The 20,523-nt window shown below is 33.1% G+C and overlaps 3 protein-coding genes across 3 annotated transcripts; 2 read left to right on the top strand and 1 right to left on the bottom strand.

Annotated features, from left to right (window-relative positions):
• The first annotated feature begins 7,226 nt into the window (after nucleotides 1-7,226).
• On the top strand, nucleotides 7,227-9,520 carry LOC104904822 (cytochrome P450 76AD1-like). Its single transcript, XM_010693215.3, has 2 exons — nucleotides 7,227-8,278; nucleotides 8,701-9,520. The coding sequence occupies exons 1-2, from the start codon at nucleotides 7,412-7,414 to the stop codon at nucleotides 9,307-9,309; spliced, it is 1,476 nt and encodes a 491-aa protein (XP_010691517.2). The 5' UTR covers nucleotides 7,227-7,411; the 3' UTR covers nucleotides 9,310-9,520.
• Nucleotides 9,521-12,194: 2,674 nt separating this feature from the next.
• LOC130590024 (pathogenesis-related protein 1B-like) lies at nucleotides 12,195-12,897 on the bottom strand. The gene has a single exon (XM_057391888.1). It carries the CDS (start codon nucleotides 12,834-12,836, stop codon nucleotides 12,357-12,359), a length of 480 nt encoding a protein of 159 aa, XP_057247871.1. The 5' UTR covers nucleotides 12,837-12,897; the 3' UTR covers nucleotides 12,195-12,356.
• Nucleotides 12,898-18,147: 5,250 nt separating this feature from the next.
• Nucleotides 18,148-18,639, top strand: LOC130589999 (pathogenesis-related protein 1-like). Its single transcript, XM_057391818.1, has one exon. The coding sequence runs from the start codon at nucleotides 18,148-18,150 to the stop codon at nucleotides 18,637-18,639; it is 492 nt and encodes a 163-aa protein (XP_057247801.1).
• The last annotated feature ends 1,884 nt before the right edge of the window (nucleotides 18,640-20,523 follow it).

Genomic DNA, 20,523 nt, shown 5'->3' on the forward strand with positions numbered 1-20,523 from the left:
TTACATGAAAAATGAGAATGAATCTCAACCACACGATTAAATTAGATTTACAACACTTGTTCATAAGAGTTATACCTTCTAAAAAAATTTGAGCAAAAAATTTTTTTTTTTCGATTTTTTTTTTCTAATATTCATTCTCATAATAATATATATGAAAAATTATTCATAAAGTTTTTTTTACAGCATATCAATAAATTGGAGAAGTTGTAGTTGTTTTTGTTAGTTGATGATATGTGGGTACAATTGTGAAGTAGGATGGACACTAAGTTCTCTTTCTTATAGAATGGAGATGATTGATAATGCAGATTTATGGTGAGTTTATCAAAATATCCATACAAATTAATTAATTACAAAAATAGAATAATACATTTTTTAAAAGGTTGTTATAATACTCTCTCTATTCTAGAATATCTTAATTTTCTTTTTTCACGCCATTAAATGAGTACAATCAATGACGGTGAATGACAGGAATTGAGAAAATTTTAAAAAGGGTCAAAGATATCATATTTCATTTAATAAAATTAAAATATGAGTACAATTGTCTAGTATAACATGAGAATAAGAGGAGTTATTTTTTTGCAATATAAGGGTATATTATGTCGAGGGAAAGTTGATAGTTCAGTGGAGTGTCACCTTGAATTACAGGGCATTGCACATGGTTTTAATTCTTATTCCAATAATATGTTGGGGCATTTTCTTATGGGTTGTTTAGCCTTATACCCAACCTCTAAATTAGTGTGCCATGTAAGATAGTAATCTAGTAGGAGTTAGTTTCGAACCAAATATCTTTACTAATAAAATAAAAAGATATATTATGAGAAAAAGATGTTTTTAAATATATAGAAAAAAACATTATATTTTAGATCATCCAAAAAAGAAATGAAGCACTATAAATGGAGGGAGCATTAAACTAGTAACTCGTCAATCTATCGGTGAATCCATTTAAGATTGTCGTTCTTTTTAAAAGTTCGTCATCCAGCGAGTAGTTGAGCTGGAAGTTAGGAACTAAACGAGTATGCCGCGCACATACAACGTTCTCAATGAATCAGTTGTTTTTAGATCGATTATGAAAGTAGACTTCCTTTTTCTAATTAGTCATCAAACAATCAATAAAAAGAACTTGAATAATTCACAATTTAAAAGTCTTGTGGAGTAGTACCCAAGTTCTAAAATCGAATTTCTTTTACATAATTGTACTTAGTCGCTTGCTTATACTACTTAAAAGTGATTATTAATCGACACTAGTAGAATAATTGTTTATTGCTGCGGTTGGAATTGTTGAGGCTTTACCAATACGCTGCAATAAACTACATCAAAAGAAAATAGAAATTCAAAAATCAACCTGTTATTATGGTTCCTAGTGAAAACCGCAGCAATAAGTCTCTACGGAAATTTTTCAAAATTGGTTGAATTGTTTGACCAGATCTATTGTTGTGGTTCCCTCAAAAAATCACAGAAATAGATCAAAGTATTTTTTTTAATAAACTTTTGATCTATTGTTGCGGTTTTTGGTATGAACCGTATCAGTATCACTTTGGCCCATTCATAACATAAGACGCGCTGGGGTTCGGATATGTCGTTTCACTCATCTCTCACTCCTTTCCTCTCCCACTCCTCTCAAACTCTCCTCTTTCACCCTCGTTTTCATCGCTGCAATCCTCCTCACACGACCGACCAAATCCTCCTTCGCACAACCCCGACCACACCTTCTATCCTTTCTCGTTTCTCACTCCTCTGTCGTCTCCAGCAAAGCCAATGCAACGTCTTCCCTCGATATATGCGTGAGCTTTTCTCGATCTCACCGGTGGCAACGCCGCGTCTTCTACATGCGGTTTCACCTGAGTTTTCTGACGAATAAAATCTTCACTCCTTGTCCTTCGTTGTTGGATCCTCCGCCTTCTCCGTCGTCCTCGTCTTCTTCTCTCTCCTCTAGCCGTCGTCTTTTGAGCTTAGGGTTTGATTTCTCATATGATTTTTTTTGTATCTAATTTCTTGGGTTTTTGCTTGCAAGTTTTTGTCTGAGTCTCAGTGAATTTTTTTTTTTTTTTTGCTTGATTTGATTTTTTTTTTAGATTTTTTATATTTTTTTGGGAATTTGATTTTGAATTTTGGACAACCATTCTGTTTTTGTTATGAAACGGTAGCGGACCTAAGAGATAGATGTCCATTAGTGATTGAGGGTTATTCGTGAGTGGTGAACTGCAAAAGAACAAACGTGCGCTACCCTCGGGGGGATGCGAGGAACCCCTTCCGACGCTCAAGTCAGTTAATGTCCGATAAGGATTAGAGAGAGAAATATAAGCTATTTTAGTATGAGATAATGTACCTGCAGAAATAGTACCATTGGGCTATTTATAGAAGTATTGTTCATCTGACAGGATGTGAGATCCTTTGACACGTGTATGACTGTGATCAGTCTGTCAGGAGGGAAGATTCCCTTCTTTTGTCCTTTTCAGTGGCTGCGAAGGTAGTCTCGGTCCCTTGTTAAGGAAAAATTGTTTTGCTCTTATAAGTTCGCGTCCTAAGGCTTTTCCTGTCGGACTTTATGATGTGTGACATGTGTCCGACAGTAGACTTGGGTGGCACCCATACACCTTCTTCTTTCATTATTGTAAAGTTTTCACTGTTGTTATCCTGTATTATTCTGAAGTGATTTATTTCAAGTTAAAATTTTTTGGTACCTAAAATTTTTAGTTAGCTAATTTCAAAATGAGACTCTTCAATTATTATTATTTTTGTATTTATGATGTTTGATGATCTGCGATTGGAATTAAGGGGGTAATTTATTATTCCATACAATTATAAGACTTTATTGTGTTGTACTTTGAAAGGTTGGGTATTAAAATTATAGTAGATTAGTGATTAAACTCTCACATTTCATTTAAAGGTCATGTGTTCGAATCATTTTTAATGGGATTATAAACATGTGTATTGAAAATTTGAGAAGAGTGCCACGTGGCTCCATGTATTTTTATGACACTATTCTAATATACTCAATCTTATCAATGAAGAATTTTTTGAGTATTTTATGTTTGTCTAGTATTTAGACATTTAGTTCAAAAATTTTGCAAAAAAAAATGACTCTATTGCTGCAGATTTGGGATACAATCGTAGTAATAGGTTCACCTATTTCAGTTTTCCATGTGCTACCCATCGTTGTGGTTTCGAGAAGGAACCGCAATAATAGGTTGCCCTATTAATGCGGTTAAAAACCGCTGCAATAAATAATTACCTATTGCTACGCCTTTAATTGTTGCGCGACCAAATTCACATCAATAGGCCACTTAATGACCGCCACGATAAGAAAGTATTCTACTAGTGTGCCTCACCAAAAATAAAACAGTCTTGTGGTGTTTGGCTGTTGGCATCACCTCTGATGTCAGAGATTCTAGGATCGAGTCTCACCCCTTGCTAACACATCTTACCTTATAATAATAATAAAATAATTCTCATTAGTTACCACTGACATGAATAAATTTGTTCTACGTCACCATTTTTTTCACCTTAAAAGTGAACCAAACCTATATGTTGGTAAAACTGAAGAATGGATAATGTATGTAGCTACTAGCCTTGTATTGTATACCAATAAACTCCTTTAATTCCTAGAGATATTATCATCTATTAATACGAAGTGAGGTTTAGACTAGTGGTAAAGGTTTGCACTTATTATTTCAATTTTCAAGGTCATTGGATCAAATTACATTAGGGGTTCTTTGGAGGTAATGTTTCCTTTACCATGCCCCCTCCCTCCAAGAAGTCTGACCCACAAACCTGACTGATTATACATGTACAAGGTGCAAGTTTAGTAGGGTTATTCATCTTACCAACTTAAACTAAATCTCTTCTACCAATTATATGGTTATAATAAAAACTTTGACGAACTTTGTTGGTATCTTTATATGTCAAGAATTATCATGTATAATCTATCTTACTTGATGTGTTTCAATGTGTATTATCCAAACACCAAAATTTCACAATTTTTATTAATACATACTTAAATTTATAAATGATTAAAGGTGTGTATTATAGATTGTGGAGATTGCAAACGAGAAATTCTATGAGAATAAAGACAATAGTACCACTATAGTTTCTATATATAGTGAATCCAATATAGTTTCTATACAATGATTCCATGAAATTTTTGAATAATGGACTAAAATAGTTGCATTTGTACTTTGACACTATTTACAATTTAAATGATCCTTTGTGATTTATAAAGAAAAAATGGATCATGTAGATTGTTAATTAACTAAGTTTCAATATGTAATTTTTAAATATTAACTATAAATATTTATAAATACATATTTACAGATTTTAATGCCCAGAGTTTTACGTCGACAAATAGAAAAAAAATAAATCAAAGTATAACTATTTGAATGAAACAGAGAAGGTAGGCTTGAGGAAGTGGTGGTAGCTTAGTGGAATACCATCTCGAATTATAGGACATTGCCCATGGTTCAAAATCTCTTCCCAACAATATGTTGGGGAATTCACTACTTGTAGACTGTAGTAGCAAATAGCAATCGACCGTTAGACCTGTTGTTTCCTGGATTGTTTAACCTTGTACCCGACCTTTAAGATTTTGTTTGGTAGGACGGATTTGGAAGGAAAAGAAAAGAAAGGTAAAAACAAATTTTTCATGTTTGGTAAAAGAAAATAAGAGGGATTTGATTGGAAGGAAAAGAATAATCTTAAATCCTTACTTTCCTTTCCTCCCAAAATCAGAGAAATTTGACAGGAAAGAAAGCTAACAAGCTTTTTACCTATGTTTTCTTTATTTCCTTCCTTTCGTTTCCTTTACTAATGATAACCAAACATGTGATTCTTCTTAAATCCACCAATTATATCAAACATTGAAAACTACAATTACCTTCTTTCCTCTTCTTTTCCTTTTTTTTTTCCTTTCTTTTCCCTTCCTTTACTAAAAAACATACCAAACAAAGTGTAAATTATTGTGCCCTACATACTAGTAGCGTACCATGTGTTAATTTTTAGAATGATTAACTTTTCTAATTAAAAAAACAGAGAAGGTACGCTTCTAGCTCTGTAATTTTCTAGCTTTACAAAGATGTAACGTGCAAAGTTTCAAGCTTACTTAGCTCTGTTATTGGCCTTTCAAGTGGGCCTATAAAATTTTCAGATTTTTAGTGGGCTTTCAAACACACATATCTATTTCTAAATTGGAGTTGGGCTGATTGAAGATTTGAAGTCAAAAAAGATATTGGTAATACGTGACTTAGAAATTAAAATGGTCCACTCTTCTTTCTACAAAACAGACTAGGTTAGGTATACTGCCGATATTTTACATCAATGAACTAGCCGACCAGGCAAGTTTTTCCAATGCTTGCCGCATAGTCGGTAGTAAAACGGCTCAGAATGCAACAAGAAGCACCACACGGACTTGGAGGTTGCGGCCTTGCCGCTTTCTTGTAGCAAAGTACGTACCCTTATCATTAGGGACTTGGGTTTTTAATCACCTTAATCACCACTTAAAAAATGTACTTCATCCGTTTCGAAATAAGTGAAACACTTCTCTCTTTTGTATGATAGATTTTGAGAGAAATATTTTACTTATTTCAGAACCAGGAAAGTATTGGTTTTAGCCAGGATGCTCGGACTCGGATACGGGTGGCGGACTCGGGTATGGGTCCGAGGGTCGGACACGGGAAATTCTAAACTGAAAGACTCGCGGACTCGTTTGTTAAGTGTCCAAATTTTGAGTATGGACTCGGGGATCCGTCAACCAATGAAAAATATTGAATTTATTTGTATCCAAAGTATATTTTTAGTTTTTTATAAGTATTTTTTGGTATTTAATTTCTTGAAAAAAGAGAGTAAACACTCCGTAATCTTGATAACATGCTGCTTAGTGCTTAGGAAATCAGCAGAAAGTATAAAGTTACTACAAAGAAAGAGAACATAAGGATTTTTTTAAAAAAAAGAAAAGGAAAGAATCAGTGATTGGATAGAATAAAAAAATCAAAAAAAATGAATAGGGTGCAAGCTGTAAGAGTGCAAAAGAAATAAATGAGTTATAGTATTAACAACTTGAACCATTAAACAATGTTGACCGTTCATTTACCCTTACCCAGAACACCAAAGTTTCTCTCGCTCTCTCTTCTCTTTTCCCTCTCTGCAAAAGCATGGGTGCCGAGCCTACTTTCTCCCCCAAAGGTCCGACCCGAATTCTGTGTCGGCACCCGCGTTGTGTCGTGTCGACTCCGGTGCGACGGGGGTGATGGCCGAGTCCGAGCTTCCCAAGTTTTTAGCTCTCATATAACATTAGGGGTGCTTTGGTATACTATCTCCTAACCTTCCGTTAGGGTTCCTTTTCTTTGTTGGGTTGTGGGCTTGTAGTCTGTGAATACTTTGGTGATTTGGTCTTTACTTATATGTTTATTTATTACCAAAAAGTAGTATTGAATCTCTTTTTCTATTAGGAACCATATATATAAAAATTATTAGTTTAAATTCGACACTCGGCTCGATCCTTGTGAAAAATGAATTAGGGGCTCCCTCCCTAATTCCCCACCTTTTTTTTCTTACTTTTTATTAAAAAAATATATTATGGATTAGTTCATTTAAAAATATTAGAACTATTTTAAATGTATAAATATAATTAATAGTACCAATAACATATACTTCATCCATTCTTTATATCTTCGTGATTTGAAACAGTTTAGAATATGATAAAATATAATATCTTTATGCTTAATTGATAGACATTGACATTTGTCACATTATATTATCCAAACTTATCTAGTGCAAATGGAACCTTAAACCGGCCTTTATGCCAAATTCCCAACTGGAAACCTCCCTTGGATGTAAGCATGTTTAATGAACACAATTTACACAACAAGCCAAATAGAGTAAGATTTGTGACATCAGGTTATTAGTCCAATTCCTTGTACTTTAGATTCAACAAAGTATGCATCTGATAAAATTTGGACACTACAACCATACCACAAATTAGTATCGAAATCCATACATAGATTAGGGCCAACTGCCAACTATCTTGATCCAGTTTGTTATCTTGACTGTATTGATCATCAGTCTGCATTCTTCAGTCATTAGAACCGGCTGATGTGCAAGAATGTGTCTCACCACAAGTTTTACACGTTGATAGTAGATTTAGCAACCATTTATTACTGAACCCTTCAACAACCTCCACATTGTAGCATATATACACGAACAAATGTACTTATTCATGGAGCAAGAAACCTACGCAAAAACAGCAACATCTTTGCACACATATATATATAGTGCTTATATTTCACTATCACATTGTTCTAGTTACTCTTCAAGTTTATATTTCTTCCCTCTTTGTTTCGTCATAAACCTTTTTATGTTTATAGAACCGATTTAAATTTCCCAACACAAACAAATTTATTTCTTTATTCCGAATTTTAGAATGTCTACCATTATATGTGCAATTTTGTTTATTTCGTTGTACCTTTTAAAATTGTTTCTACAACGCTCCAATGCTAAACTTCCTCCCGGTCCTAAACCAATGCCGATTTTTGGCAACATTTTTGAGCTTGGTGAGAAACCTCACCGATCATTTACTAGGCTTTCTGAAATATATGGTCCATTAATAAGCCTTAAATTAGGAGCTATTACTACCATAGTCATCTCATCTTCTGAAGTCGCTAAAGAAATGTTCCTTAAAAATGACCAAAACCTTTGTAATAGAACAATACCAGATTCTGTTAAGGCGAGCAACCATGATAAACTCTCCATATCCTGGTTGCCTGTATCCACGAAATGGCGAAATTTGCGAAAGATCTCTACCGTCCAATTGCTCTCGACTCAACGACTCGATGCTAGCCAATCTCTTAGACAAGCTAAGGTGCAACAACTTCTTGATTATGTACAAGAATGTTGTAGAAATGGACAATCTATTGATATTGGTAGGGCGGCTTTCACCACGTCACTTAGTTTATTATCAAACACATTTTTCTCAAAGGAATTGGCTCATCATAGTTCTAGTGCATCCTTAGAGTTTAAGCAATTAATGTGGTGTATTATGGAAGAGATTGGACGCCCTAATTACGCTGATTACTTCCCCATACTTGGATATATTGACCCCTTTGGCATACGTCGTCGATTAACGACTTACTTTGACAAATTAATTGGAGTATTTCAGGAAATTATATGTGAAAGAATACGGAAGGTGAAGTCTTGTACAACGGCTGCTACTACCGATGTGCTAGACACTCTTCTTAAACTCTACAAACAAAATGAGTTGAGTATGGAAGAAATTAATCATCTTCTAGTGGTAAATCATTATGTTCCATATTTATTTTTTCATGAAGTATTTCTTTTGTGGCACCGTTAATTTCCTATATGGTTGTGCTATATTTATATTTATATTATTTCTACAAATGCATATGTATTGTAATATAAACTATGTGAACGTGTCATGTATAGTTGATAAAGTCTTGTACAAGTAGCATCTGACTATCTAAGATATGGGATCGAATTTCGTTAATATCATCCTACTCAGAATTCTATAATAGAAATTTTGTTTAAAGGCCCTATTGTTTCAACTAATCGTAATTCTCCATGACCAAATTATTTTTACTAATCATTTTTCTTTTGCTAATTAAAAATAATTCCTACTAATCACAACCAATTATGTTTATACACTAGTATTTTTATCATATGATCAATAATTATAAACTTATGTGTTTTTGGTAGGATATTTTTAATGCAGGAACAGACACCACTGCTAGCACATTAGAGTGGGCGATGGCAGAGTTAGTGAAAAATCCCAAAAGGCTAGCGAAAGCTCAAGGTGAAATCGAACGAGCCCTTGGAAAAAGTGGTTCAATCATCGAAGAATCTGACATCTCAAAGCTACCTTACTTACAAGCGATCATCAAAGAAACATTGCGGTTGCATCCACCAACTGTGTTTCTCCTGCCAAGAAAAGCAGATGGGAATTTTACACTATATGGGTACGTTGTGCCCAAAAATGCACAAGTACTAGTTAACTTATGGGCCATAGGGAGAGACCCTAAGGTATGGGAAAACCCGGATGTATTTTTGCCTGAAAGATTTTTAGGTTGTGATATTGATTTAAAAGGTCATAATTTCGAGCTCTTGCCTTTTGGAGCTGGAAGAAGGATATGTCCAGGATTGAGTTTGGCTTATAGAATGTTGAACTTAATGTTGGCTACACTTCTTCAATCTCACAATTGGAAGCTTGAGGATGGGATGAATCCAAGAGATTTGGACATGACTGAAAAATTTGGGATCACACTACAGAAGATCAAGCCCCTTCAACTTATTCCGCTTGCAAAGTGATGCATCTACTAATACTTTTGGCGACCCGCCATTTTGACATGTCACAAAATAAAATTACAATTACACATCTATACTACATTGAATAGGTGTATTTTAGTGGGAGTTAGGAACTTGTGGGTGTTTTATTCCGATTATGAAAAGCATGATCACTATATTATGTTGTCATGAAAAAGCTATAAGTGCTTAAATATATTTCCTGAAATGTTGTAAATCTTGAGATACATGCCAAAATCACGTATCAATTGGTGTAATCAATCTTCAGATTCATTTGATATTTTCATTTTTAGTTGTCTTATATGACGCCCTGGAGGCACTTGTTAGCGTGTTTGGATCCTCTAAAGTTGTAAAATATCTCTACAAGGTAGAGTTTGAGCAATATGAATAAAAAAATCAATGGCTCATATGTTCTCTTTTGAAAATCCCCCCTATTTTATCTCATCAATATCCACCCCTAAATCTTTCCCTTCCACCAATACGAGCCCTTGATTTAAAATGTATGGCTCAGAGACAACTCTACTTTGTAGATTTTCATTAAAACTCTAGAGGATCTGGACTCCTCGTTAGCTCTATCTTTTTCTAGACTTTGGCACAATAATGCATACATTAAGAATTTCAAGATTTCATTACAAAATAATATAATACAACAAGATTCTATTACTGGATAATAAATTAAGGATAAATGATATATATTTAAGATAGAGATAATCATGTAAGATTTTTTAAGTTTGATTGAATTTTATAATGTAAATTTTATGTACAATAATATATTGTATATGATTTTTGATGTTCTTAATCTATGACTTATGGCATTGATTAGAATAATAATAATAACAACGGTTTTTACCATATAACTCTAACAATTTTTTTTGCACCATATACCCTTCTGACTTTTATAATTCACCATATGCCCCTCACTTTTGAAAAAATACATCCACTTACCCTTAATGACTAACAGTGTTAAACTCCGTTAGTCATTAACCCCTAATGCCCCTCTAACTCTAATTAACTAACCTAAATATACCCATAACCCTAACCTTAACTCTAATCATAATACCCTAACACCCCACCCCTCCCCCACCCCACACCCACCCCTACAGGCTGCAGCCCTATTCCTTCCCCCATTGCGCAACCCCTCCTTCCCCCCTTTCCTCGCAACCCCATCCCCCTTCCCCCGTAGACATTTATTAACTGCAAATCTTCCAATGAAGGAGGCATCACAATTGCTAATGCCTTCGAATCTCCCCATAAATCTGACTTATTTTCTCTCCAATTCAAGTAGAGTGCCTCCAATCTCTTTGAGAAGTTCTCGAAATTAATTTGGTCTGGATTCATTTTCGAATATTTTTTTCATTTTAGGGGTGCGCGACGGCGGGGGAAGGGCAGGGGGTTGTGACTTGTGCGACGGCATGGCAAGAGGAGGGGGTTGTTCTATTCAACAGTTGCGGGGGAGGGGGCTGCGGGGGTGGGGGGTAAAAAAAATTTGTCAGAGGTATATGGTGAAAAACCGTACTAATGATGATGATGATGATAATTAGAATGAAATCCTATTGATTAGAAATCTTTTCTTATGCGGTTGTAGAAAAGTCCATTTTTTCTAACCTATACTACAAGTAATATGTTAAGAGAATCAAAATTTATTATACTTACTCTATTATGAAATAAGTGAAACACTTCTCTCTATTATGTGAGAGATTTATGAGAGAAATGTTTCAATTATTTTAGAACGGAGGAAGTATAAAATAGTATCATTTAGGAAATCACGTATATATAATCTCCAAGATTTGGGGATAATAAATATTTTTAGAGGAAATCATGTATTATCTTAAAGATTTAGGGATAATAAATAATAAAGACATATACTAAACATAGAGAGAATCATAGAGGAAACCGTGTAAGATTTTATTTTCAGTTTGATTGGATTTTGAATAAAAAACTTTTTGTATAATAATATCTTGTACTTCATCCATTCTGAAATAAGTGACACACTTCTCTTAAAAAGCTCTCAAAAAAAGAGAAGTATTTCACTTATTTCATAATGGAGGAAGTATAAAATTTTTAATGCTCTTAATTTATGCCTTGTGGTATATGTTAGAAAAACCTTAATAATAAGAAGATTAGATGATATAGTCAAATGCTATAAATACATAACACTAAAATTAAAGTTTGTTTAAACTTTAAACGAAGATGCTATCTAACTTGGTTGATAAGTAAAATCCTGGGAGATGATGATATCAACAATTTGGAATAATAGAATTGTATGTACATCAGGAAAAATGCATATTAATATTTTATATATACATATTTCAAATATTTCAAAAGTTTAAATAAATTAGTTGAAATAACACTTAAATAATAATAGACTCTCGAAGACTTAAAGGAAGAAAATAGAGACGATTTCTCTCAAATATACTGAAAATAGAATCAGCTTCTTTTGTAATTCTCTGAAATAACTTATTTGAGCGAATGCATAAAATAAAATATCATTGATATCATATCTAATACATATAATATAAATAAATTTACAATTACTCCTTCCGTACTAAAATATAGTTAATATATTTCATTTCGAGTGTCCCAAATACCTATTTGAAAATTGTCTATTTTTATTAGTTGTTTTGTCGTAATCCTATTGATTGTTTTTGTTTATTAAAGCATATTTTATTGGTCGAAATTCAGCCCAGATTACAACAAACTAGAGTTAAAATTGTTTGGTATTTTTGTTTAAAAGAAGAGTAAAACCATTGACTAGTTGATTACCCAATACAAGTAAAGCATTAAATACAAATTATAATATATGTTCTACTCTCCTAAATTAATATTTCCGTGAAAAATGAAAAACAGGTATTATTTATGGAACGAGAGGAGTAAAATATTCAATCAATGTATCCAAATAAAAATGGACTTAATTAATTTGTCCAGAAAACCAATTTTATTGCATCTCAAAAGTTCTTTAGTTATATAATTGAAAAACCATGCATAAGAAGATTAACAACACAATCCCCTACTACAATCATATTATTCATAACCAAATTTAATTAGCTAATTGATTAATAAGGCCATTTACCCTGAATATTTCCAGGAGGATCATATTCACAAACTACAAAAGGCCAACCAGCGCCACAAAATATACTAGCACATCCAACGTACAAAGACTCATTCCAAACCACTTGTTTGTAGTGCTTACATTCTGTTCCATTCTTACAAACATTCAAATGATGATCATAGTTTGGCTTCTCTTCCACCCACTGATTTACCGCATCGACGATCGTAAACGCCCCGTATCCGGATGCCGTGTTCTCGCCGTATGGTCCGCCTGACTCCTCCGTGTTATCACACGTTTGCTTGACTTTATCGGCGAATTGTTGGGCGTACAATGCTAGTGTGTGGTTCCAAGCAAGCGGGGGTACGCCAACTTGTGCACGGACCGTGTTGTGGACGTCTAGGAATTGTGTTTGGTTGTCTTGAGCATGAGATTTAAGAAAAGTTATGGCTAAAATGGTTAAGAAAATAGGAAGGAATAGCTTCATTTTGATGGAGAAAAACAAAGTTGGAGATGTGGGGTAGTTGGAAAATTATTTGAAAGGTATGATTATGAAGTGATTATTTATAGGGATATATAGTACGGTAATACTATCGTGTTCTAAGATGGTGCTGAAATTTGGTGGCCTTGAGAATTTGGGATCCCTGTTTTGTACTCCCTCCGTTCCATAATATAAGGCACGTACGATGTTCGAGGTCAAATTTTAAAAAATAATATTATTATAGTATTTTTCAAGATGAATCCAACGGTATAATTTTTATAATTTTTACTTATCGTATTTGAGAGATATTTGTAGTCAAAGCAAATTTTCGTAAAGTCTAAATGACTTATATTTTGAAACAGAGGGAGTAGTTATTGTAAGTCAATTAAAGTTTTAGTTCTGTTGGTCAAACTATGGAATTTCACATAATATGCTTCTAAACCTAACACAGTTTAAAAGTCACAACCCGTCATGTACTCGTCTTGATTTCACATCTATTTGGAAGATTAAATACTCCATGTTTTGATTTATGAGAATAATTAACTGATGAGCAGAACCAAAATGCGATGCGGCACCATACATAGAAGTAAAGTAAAATAAGTGATAACTGATGAGCAGAACCAAAATCGTCAAAAAAGCAGTATGATTCATGAGAAATTAATGACTGATTCTCTTGTGAGTTGTAACGTCTTTTACAACAGATTTCTCTTATTATACTACAGCGATTATATTGTATATACTTGTGGCCGTTTGACCAAAGTGAACTTTTTTAGAGCTGCAATTTGGTGGTTTGCGTGGAAGTCAATTTTTTTTTTTTTTTAATTATGGGTATATTAGGCAAAATTAACGATTTTAGTAGCGGTTAGATGTTGCAATAGCTCTACATGTAGTCAATAGCTGCTAACTGTTTACTAGTAGCTTTACCTGTGGTCGATAGCTGTTAGCTATCTACTAGTAACTGTTAGCGATTAAAGTAGTTGATTAATTAGAAGTGTTTGGTAAAAGTAGTTGTTAAAATTGTAAAAGAAAATAAATAACATATTATAAAATATGAAATGAACTACATACAATAATTACATATGTTCGTTCAGTAGTTAACTTCAACATTTACTTTTTCAAAGAACTTACACACAAAGGAGTATACGGCTTTTTAACTACTCAAAGAAATTAAATGTATAAATTTAAGATAATATCAATTCAATCGTCAAAAATTTTGGCTTACCTATTTTAACTAAATTACTTTTGGAATGATGAGTATAAAATATTGTGAGAAGTAATAGTTATATCTTATCTTTAAAATAAATATTTAAATCTCATCCCTCCTATTGTAAAGAAAAAACAATGAATTGTCATAAAATAAAATGATTAATACAGTAAAAGGAAAAAGAAATTAAAAACATTGGTTAATAATTCTACCTTATGCTATTATATAATGATTATTTGCTAGACCACCACCTATAAATATCAAACGTTCGTGATAGTAACGTTCTACAACTTCTGCCCATAATCTACTCCAACCGCTACTCCTTACTACACAATGACTACCTTACCAAACACTCATAATTTTCTTAAGTCGCGTTTTGATCTTGTTCAACCACTACCCGCTACCTAAAAAGCTAGTGCCAAATAGGGCCTATGTAATGATACATAGAACAAATTTTTGTAGGACTTTTTTAACCTATGACGCAAGTCATTTGTTAAGAATTTCAACAAATTTCTATTTGGAGATAATAAACAAGGATAGATACTGAAGATAGAGGGAATCATGTAAGTTTTTTAATTTGATTGCATTTTTGAAATTGTAACTTGTATAATGATATCTTACATAGGAATTTTAATGCTCTTAACCTACACTTTATGGTAAAGCTTGAAAAAACCTTTTTGTAAAGAATGAGTGGCGTAGTAGTATAATTCAATTGTTTAAGTAGTGTCGTTTTTTTGACATCGAGAAATCGTACATTAATTAAAAGAGGAAATACCGCCTAATGCTAATACAACCCAAACTAATACAAAAAAAAAAACCTAAATGAGCTTTAGAAGCTAGTACATACCACCTAAAACAAAAGTAAATAAAAATTGATACAAAGGCGCTTAGGAAAGGGGGCGTTGTGGGTCAGAGCCTGTGATGGATAATGCAAACCTTGGATGGTTGATGAAAGTGGTAGAAGAAGCGGATGACGATCACGATCCAGACAATGAACAACCATCGGTGAGCGTCGTGTCTCGCTGCATGAGTTTTCCCAACTATCTGCTATCGCTTGGGATTATGAGCTCATGATTATCCGGTGAGTCACATTCCATTGTGACTCATTACTCTTGATTAAGAGTATCTCTAGTTTCTCCATGAAGTAGGAGAAATGCCAACAAGTGAGCATGTTGAAAACCTCTAGTTGAAATTAGGGTGCCGCTTGCAGATTTAAAGTTTTCAAGGCAAAGACAAATGATATTAATACCAAGCTAAAAAGGGAGCTGAACAAGTCAAACTCTCGTACACACCTCCGATTCGCGAAATCGAAAAACAAACGTCCCAATCATATGAAAATCTTTCATCTATCTCCTCGTCCATGCTTACGCACTTTGTCCCTCAGCACATAGTCCCCAAAACTGACATATTCTACTGTTATAACCTTGAACCACCATTCCTGATCCAACTGATAACTACTTGTTGATGGTCACAATCAACACTGACAACACCTTTAGCAACGCGAGAAAACCAACACACTCGTATTATTCGGAGATTGAACACAACTTTTAAGAAACAACCATACTTACTGACAACAACCATAACAGCGGGAAGGGGGAGGGGAAGCCCGAAACTAACAAGGGGGTAGAGGAAAGGGAAGCCTGACACAAGGAGGAGGGGAAAGGGAAGCCCAAAACTAAAATATGGGAGGGGGAGCCCATAATAGCTACAACACTAAACAAGGACGCTACAATGGGGAAGGGGACCACGGGCAATGACAGGGAGGGGGAGAACCAACGCGGAGAACCAAAGAACCTCAACGTTCTCATATAAATAAGAAGTACAACGGATAATCTTTCCTTCTCCATTTAGATGTTGCATACCCCTGATGTCAAATGTATAGTGTGCTTCCTCCCTCCCAAATAAATGATACAAAGTAAACAATAAAAATGTTTGTGTAAAGACTTTGACACCCAACTTCTCATTTTAAATACAAACATATTGACCAACTAAACAATCTCATATTGGTTTGATATGGAAAAAAGTATTTCAAGACAAGATGACATGCATAAAAAAAGGGTATTTAAAAACATGATAACAACCCCGTAACTATTGAATTTAGTAATTGCTAATTTCTAAACAAATAGAAAATCCACATTCTATAAAATAAAAACAAAGTGTTTTAAGGCTAAATACATGACCCCCCATTTGAAATGCAAATGCGTTCGTTAACCAACTAATCTACAATATCATATTTTTCTTTGTGGGGGGAAAAAATTATCTATAGACAACATGATACTTGATGTTTTTTAAAAATAAAAAAGTATATGATTGACATATTTGAAAAGTTTATATCTTAATATTTCATAATTTATAACTATAAACTACATTGCTTTTAATTTAAGAACCAAATAGTAACTACACCAGGGATATTCAGGAGACCCGATACTGTTAACCCGTCATGTTGACATGTCTACTAAAAAAAGGTAATAAATATGAAATTTCATTTTTATGGGTCGGTACCCGACTTGAAAAAGATGCAAGAATTGGGTCGGTTCATGGGTTTGTTTTTAGTTGCACGTGTATCCGGAATAAACGTATCGTTATATATTTTTTTCTCTTTCTTTTTTCACAGAAACTTTAATCTCATCTTATAAGAAACACTTGTAAAAAGTATTGAATTAGCTTATTAGCTACCCAATACCACATTGTTGTGCTTGTACTTTTAGATGGGAATGAAACATGAATAATGAGAAGAATACACATTTTATAAAAGAAGTTGGATCAGATGAATCAACATTTTAAAAATGGATCGGATTGAATCAACATGTTAATGAAAAAAAATAGTTGTGATGCAATCTTTAAGTGAGAATATTTGATTACGTTATGGTTGATTGGTAGTAAATCCTTTTAAGTAATAATGAGGATTAGAGTTGGCAAGCAATTAATGATTGGCACTCATTGTAGTACCTCAAAATGTTGTAAAATCAACATGGATCTACAATTGACAGTTTGACATCATAGTAGTACCTTCTTTTATAGCTTTTCTGTCCAATGATTTTTTTTTTCATAAAAAAAGCTATGACACTTTTGCGGGCACACAGTTATTCAGGGTCGAGTCATGGACTGTTTTTCTAGTTACCGGCAAATGCGGGTACCCACGTATTCTGGTACCCACATATTTGTGTACCCAAATAATCAGGTAACAAGCTATGAACACCCCTAAACAACAAACTCTTATTAATCGATACACTCTATAACGAAACAATCGAAAGAAATAATGACATTAACTATCTTGGATAACTAAAATGTAACGCGATATATAGATTAACCTCGGAGAATCGCCCGGATGAACAACTAATTCTTTATCAAAATTCTTTTATGCCTCAACCAAGATGAAAAAAAACATTCACTATATATGTTGATATGCATGTCGAGTAGTAGCGACCAATCAATGAGAGCTAGTCCATTATAATATTTACTAACGAAGTTAACAACCACAATGCTAAAATTAAAATTAATATGATATATAAGTGACAACAAGGTTAGTAGTTCGCAAAGTTTTAGGTATCATATTCATAGAGTATAAAATTATTCATGAGACTGCAATCATTAGCTTAACCATTTGGTTGAATGAGCCCACTTCACAATACAGAGTAAGTTCCATCTTAAAACCATATGAAAATAAGGGGAATAGCCCCTTTGCATTAGAAAACGATTTCATCTCTCTTCTTTAATAAAAATGAGATATTCACATGCGTTGTGCGTTATAACATTATAGTTTCAACACATACCTAAACATATTAGATAAAAAAAATCCTTTCAATCTATTTTCATTTTTGATTTTCTATCATTAATAATAGAAGTGCATAATAGTAAATGACATTGCAAATATGGATTAGCAAAAAAAAAAAAAGTATAGTTGTACTCCAAATATCTAGTAAATGCTAGATGTCGCCTACCATTTTAAGAAAATTGCCAACTTTTTTTTACTCTATTTTAGGTCTAAGCCCCATCGTCAAATTTAACCAAATCCACGCCTATATATACATGCACTTATCTTAATGCATAAAAATTCCTTTTTGCATTCTACTCATTAAATTTTACCTAATAAAATAAAACTCACCCAAAACGATGGCTTTTTCTAATTTTACCCTAGTTATTGTTTTGGTAAGTGGGCTTACCATGGCTCATTTTTGTTGGGCCAGACCCCCACTTGATTGGAAACTCAAATACCTAGTAGCCCACAACACGGCCCGTCTAAAAGCGTTGCAACCTCCTCTAGTATGGAACGACACCGTTGCAGCCTTTGCTAGATCTTATGCAAAACGGAGATCCGTTGATTGCAAATTAGAGCACTCTCATAACCCAATCTTAGGTGAGAATATAGCAATGAGTACAGGAGATTTAAGCCCAGTCCAAGCTGTAGATTTATGGGTCGGTGAAAAGCCCAATTATGATATTGGTGCTAATGTTTGTAAAAAAATGTGTGGACATTTTACACAAATTGTTTGGAGAAAGACTAGAAGTATTGGGTGTGCCAAAGAAAGGTGTCGAAATGGTGGCACTTTTATTACTTGCAATTATTATCCTCCAGGAAATGTTATTGGAGAGAGGCCTTTTTAAGTGTTTTTTCTTCATTTATCAAAAAGAATATAAAAATATTTTGTATCAACTTATTTGCTTTGTAACAAAAAAGACTCCACATTGGATATGTATGTTGAAATGTTATCGCATGTGTTAATATATAATGTTTAATTATATCAATTTTTTAAATTGTTTTACTATTAAATTAAAGATATTAATGATTAATATTGTGCGTTCAAAAATTAAAGTCAAAGTGTTAATTTATATTTAAAATAAGAAATTATTAAATTTTTATTATAAACACCAAATAAATGATCATATCATAACAATGTATTGTACGTTTAAGAGTTTTTCTTAAATAAACCTCATGTGTTTATCCTGGGAGATAACCATAACAAATAAAACTTCCTTAAACTTAATACTATATAAATACCCCGGCATGTCACAATTTTTGTTTCAAAATTTAATTGATACTTTATCCGGTCTTTTTTACATAATAATTGAGTTTTCACTTTTTTTTTTATCCGTAAACAAGCAGCTAGAATTTCAAACTATAACCATTTACAACCTACGTTTTGCATCAAGACAGTTTTCACGTTTGCCAATGCACAACTGTGACTATGAATATCTTTAGCTAATTTTTAGCAAAAATCACAAAAAGTTTGATATTTTAATTTGAAAATATATATCGAGATGAATCAAACAAAACTATACATGACTATATATTTTTATTACGTACGAATTACAATAGAAAGTGAAAGGATGGTAGATTAGAGTAAAAATTCAATTGTTGTAAAAGAAAAAGAACAAAGGGTTAGATGTATAACCCTATGTTATATGATACGGGAAATACAAAAAAGTTAAACATAATTTACCTTTATAATACAATTTCCAAAATCATTAAGTTTAAGGTCGTGTGACATGTTACTATGTTAGAGATTTTTTTTTTTGAGGGGGTTACTATGTTAGAGATTACCTTCAGCAACTCAGCAAACACTACTGAATGTAAAATTATATATAATTATATGGGATATTTTCTTAAAAAATTGTTAAACATAACCTTAAAGTTTTTTTTTACATGAGTAACCTTTCTCAAAAAACAAAAAGAAGATTTGACAAGAGTAACCTTTTTAATGTGTAACATTCAAATTTCTCACTCTTTTGCAATGGCAAAAATAAAAGTCTTCCTTTTGGAGATAAAAAAAAAAATTGTCTACCAAAGACTTGGCTTATCACTGCAAAAAAGTTGCATTTTGTTGGCGTGATTGCCTCTGTCGTAGCCTGAGAATTTTGACAAATTCGAGGTACATAACCGCAATCTTCAACGTCTTTAACCGAAAAAACTATATTTCCACATACCTGATCTAGTAGCACTAGCTAGCCGTCAATTAATTATTACTTACTTCACGGGATTAAAGGCGAAGTGGCGTAGATTGAAGATAATATTTTCATACTTGCTTCCAATAGCTCGGTAAATTCAACCTTTTTAACTACTTTCTCCGTGCCATAATACAATACCTATTTTGTTTTTGATGGATCAAACTTTATAATATTTGATCGAATATTTTCATTTGTATGTATAGAAAACTAATTCATATGAGATCTTGTTAGATTCATCTCAATGTGTAATTTCATAATATCAACTTGTTATTTTTTTTTATTAATACGGAATTAAAGATATTAAAGTTCAAAATTACGTCTTGGAGATCGTGTAAAAAAGAAACAAGCACTATATTATGAGACGGAAGGAGTATACTATAGTTGTGGTCTTGTGGACTTTAGCATTATATGCTCCTCAAATTATATTTGTTATACTTCCTCCGTTTTTTTTACTCGCTACACTTCTCATTTCACGGACTCCTAGGCAATTTTTGGAGAAGAGAGAGGTAGAGAGTAAAAAGAAAAGGGCCATGTGGGAGGGGA

The sequence above is a fragment of the Beta vulgaris genome, chromosome 9 (genome assembly GCF_026745355.1).
Source record: "Beta vulgaris subsp. vulgaris cultivar EL10 chromosome 9, EL10.2, whole genome shotgun sequence".
NCBI classification, from domain to species: domain Eukaryota; kingdom Viridiplantae; phylum Streptophyta; class Magnoliopsida; order Caryophyllales; family Amaranthaceae; genus Beta; species Beta vulgaris.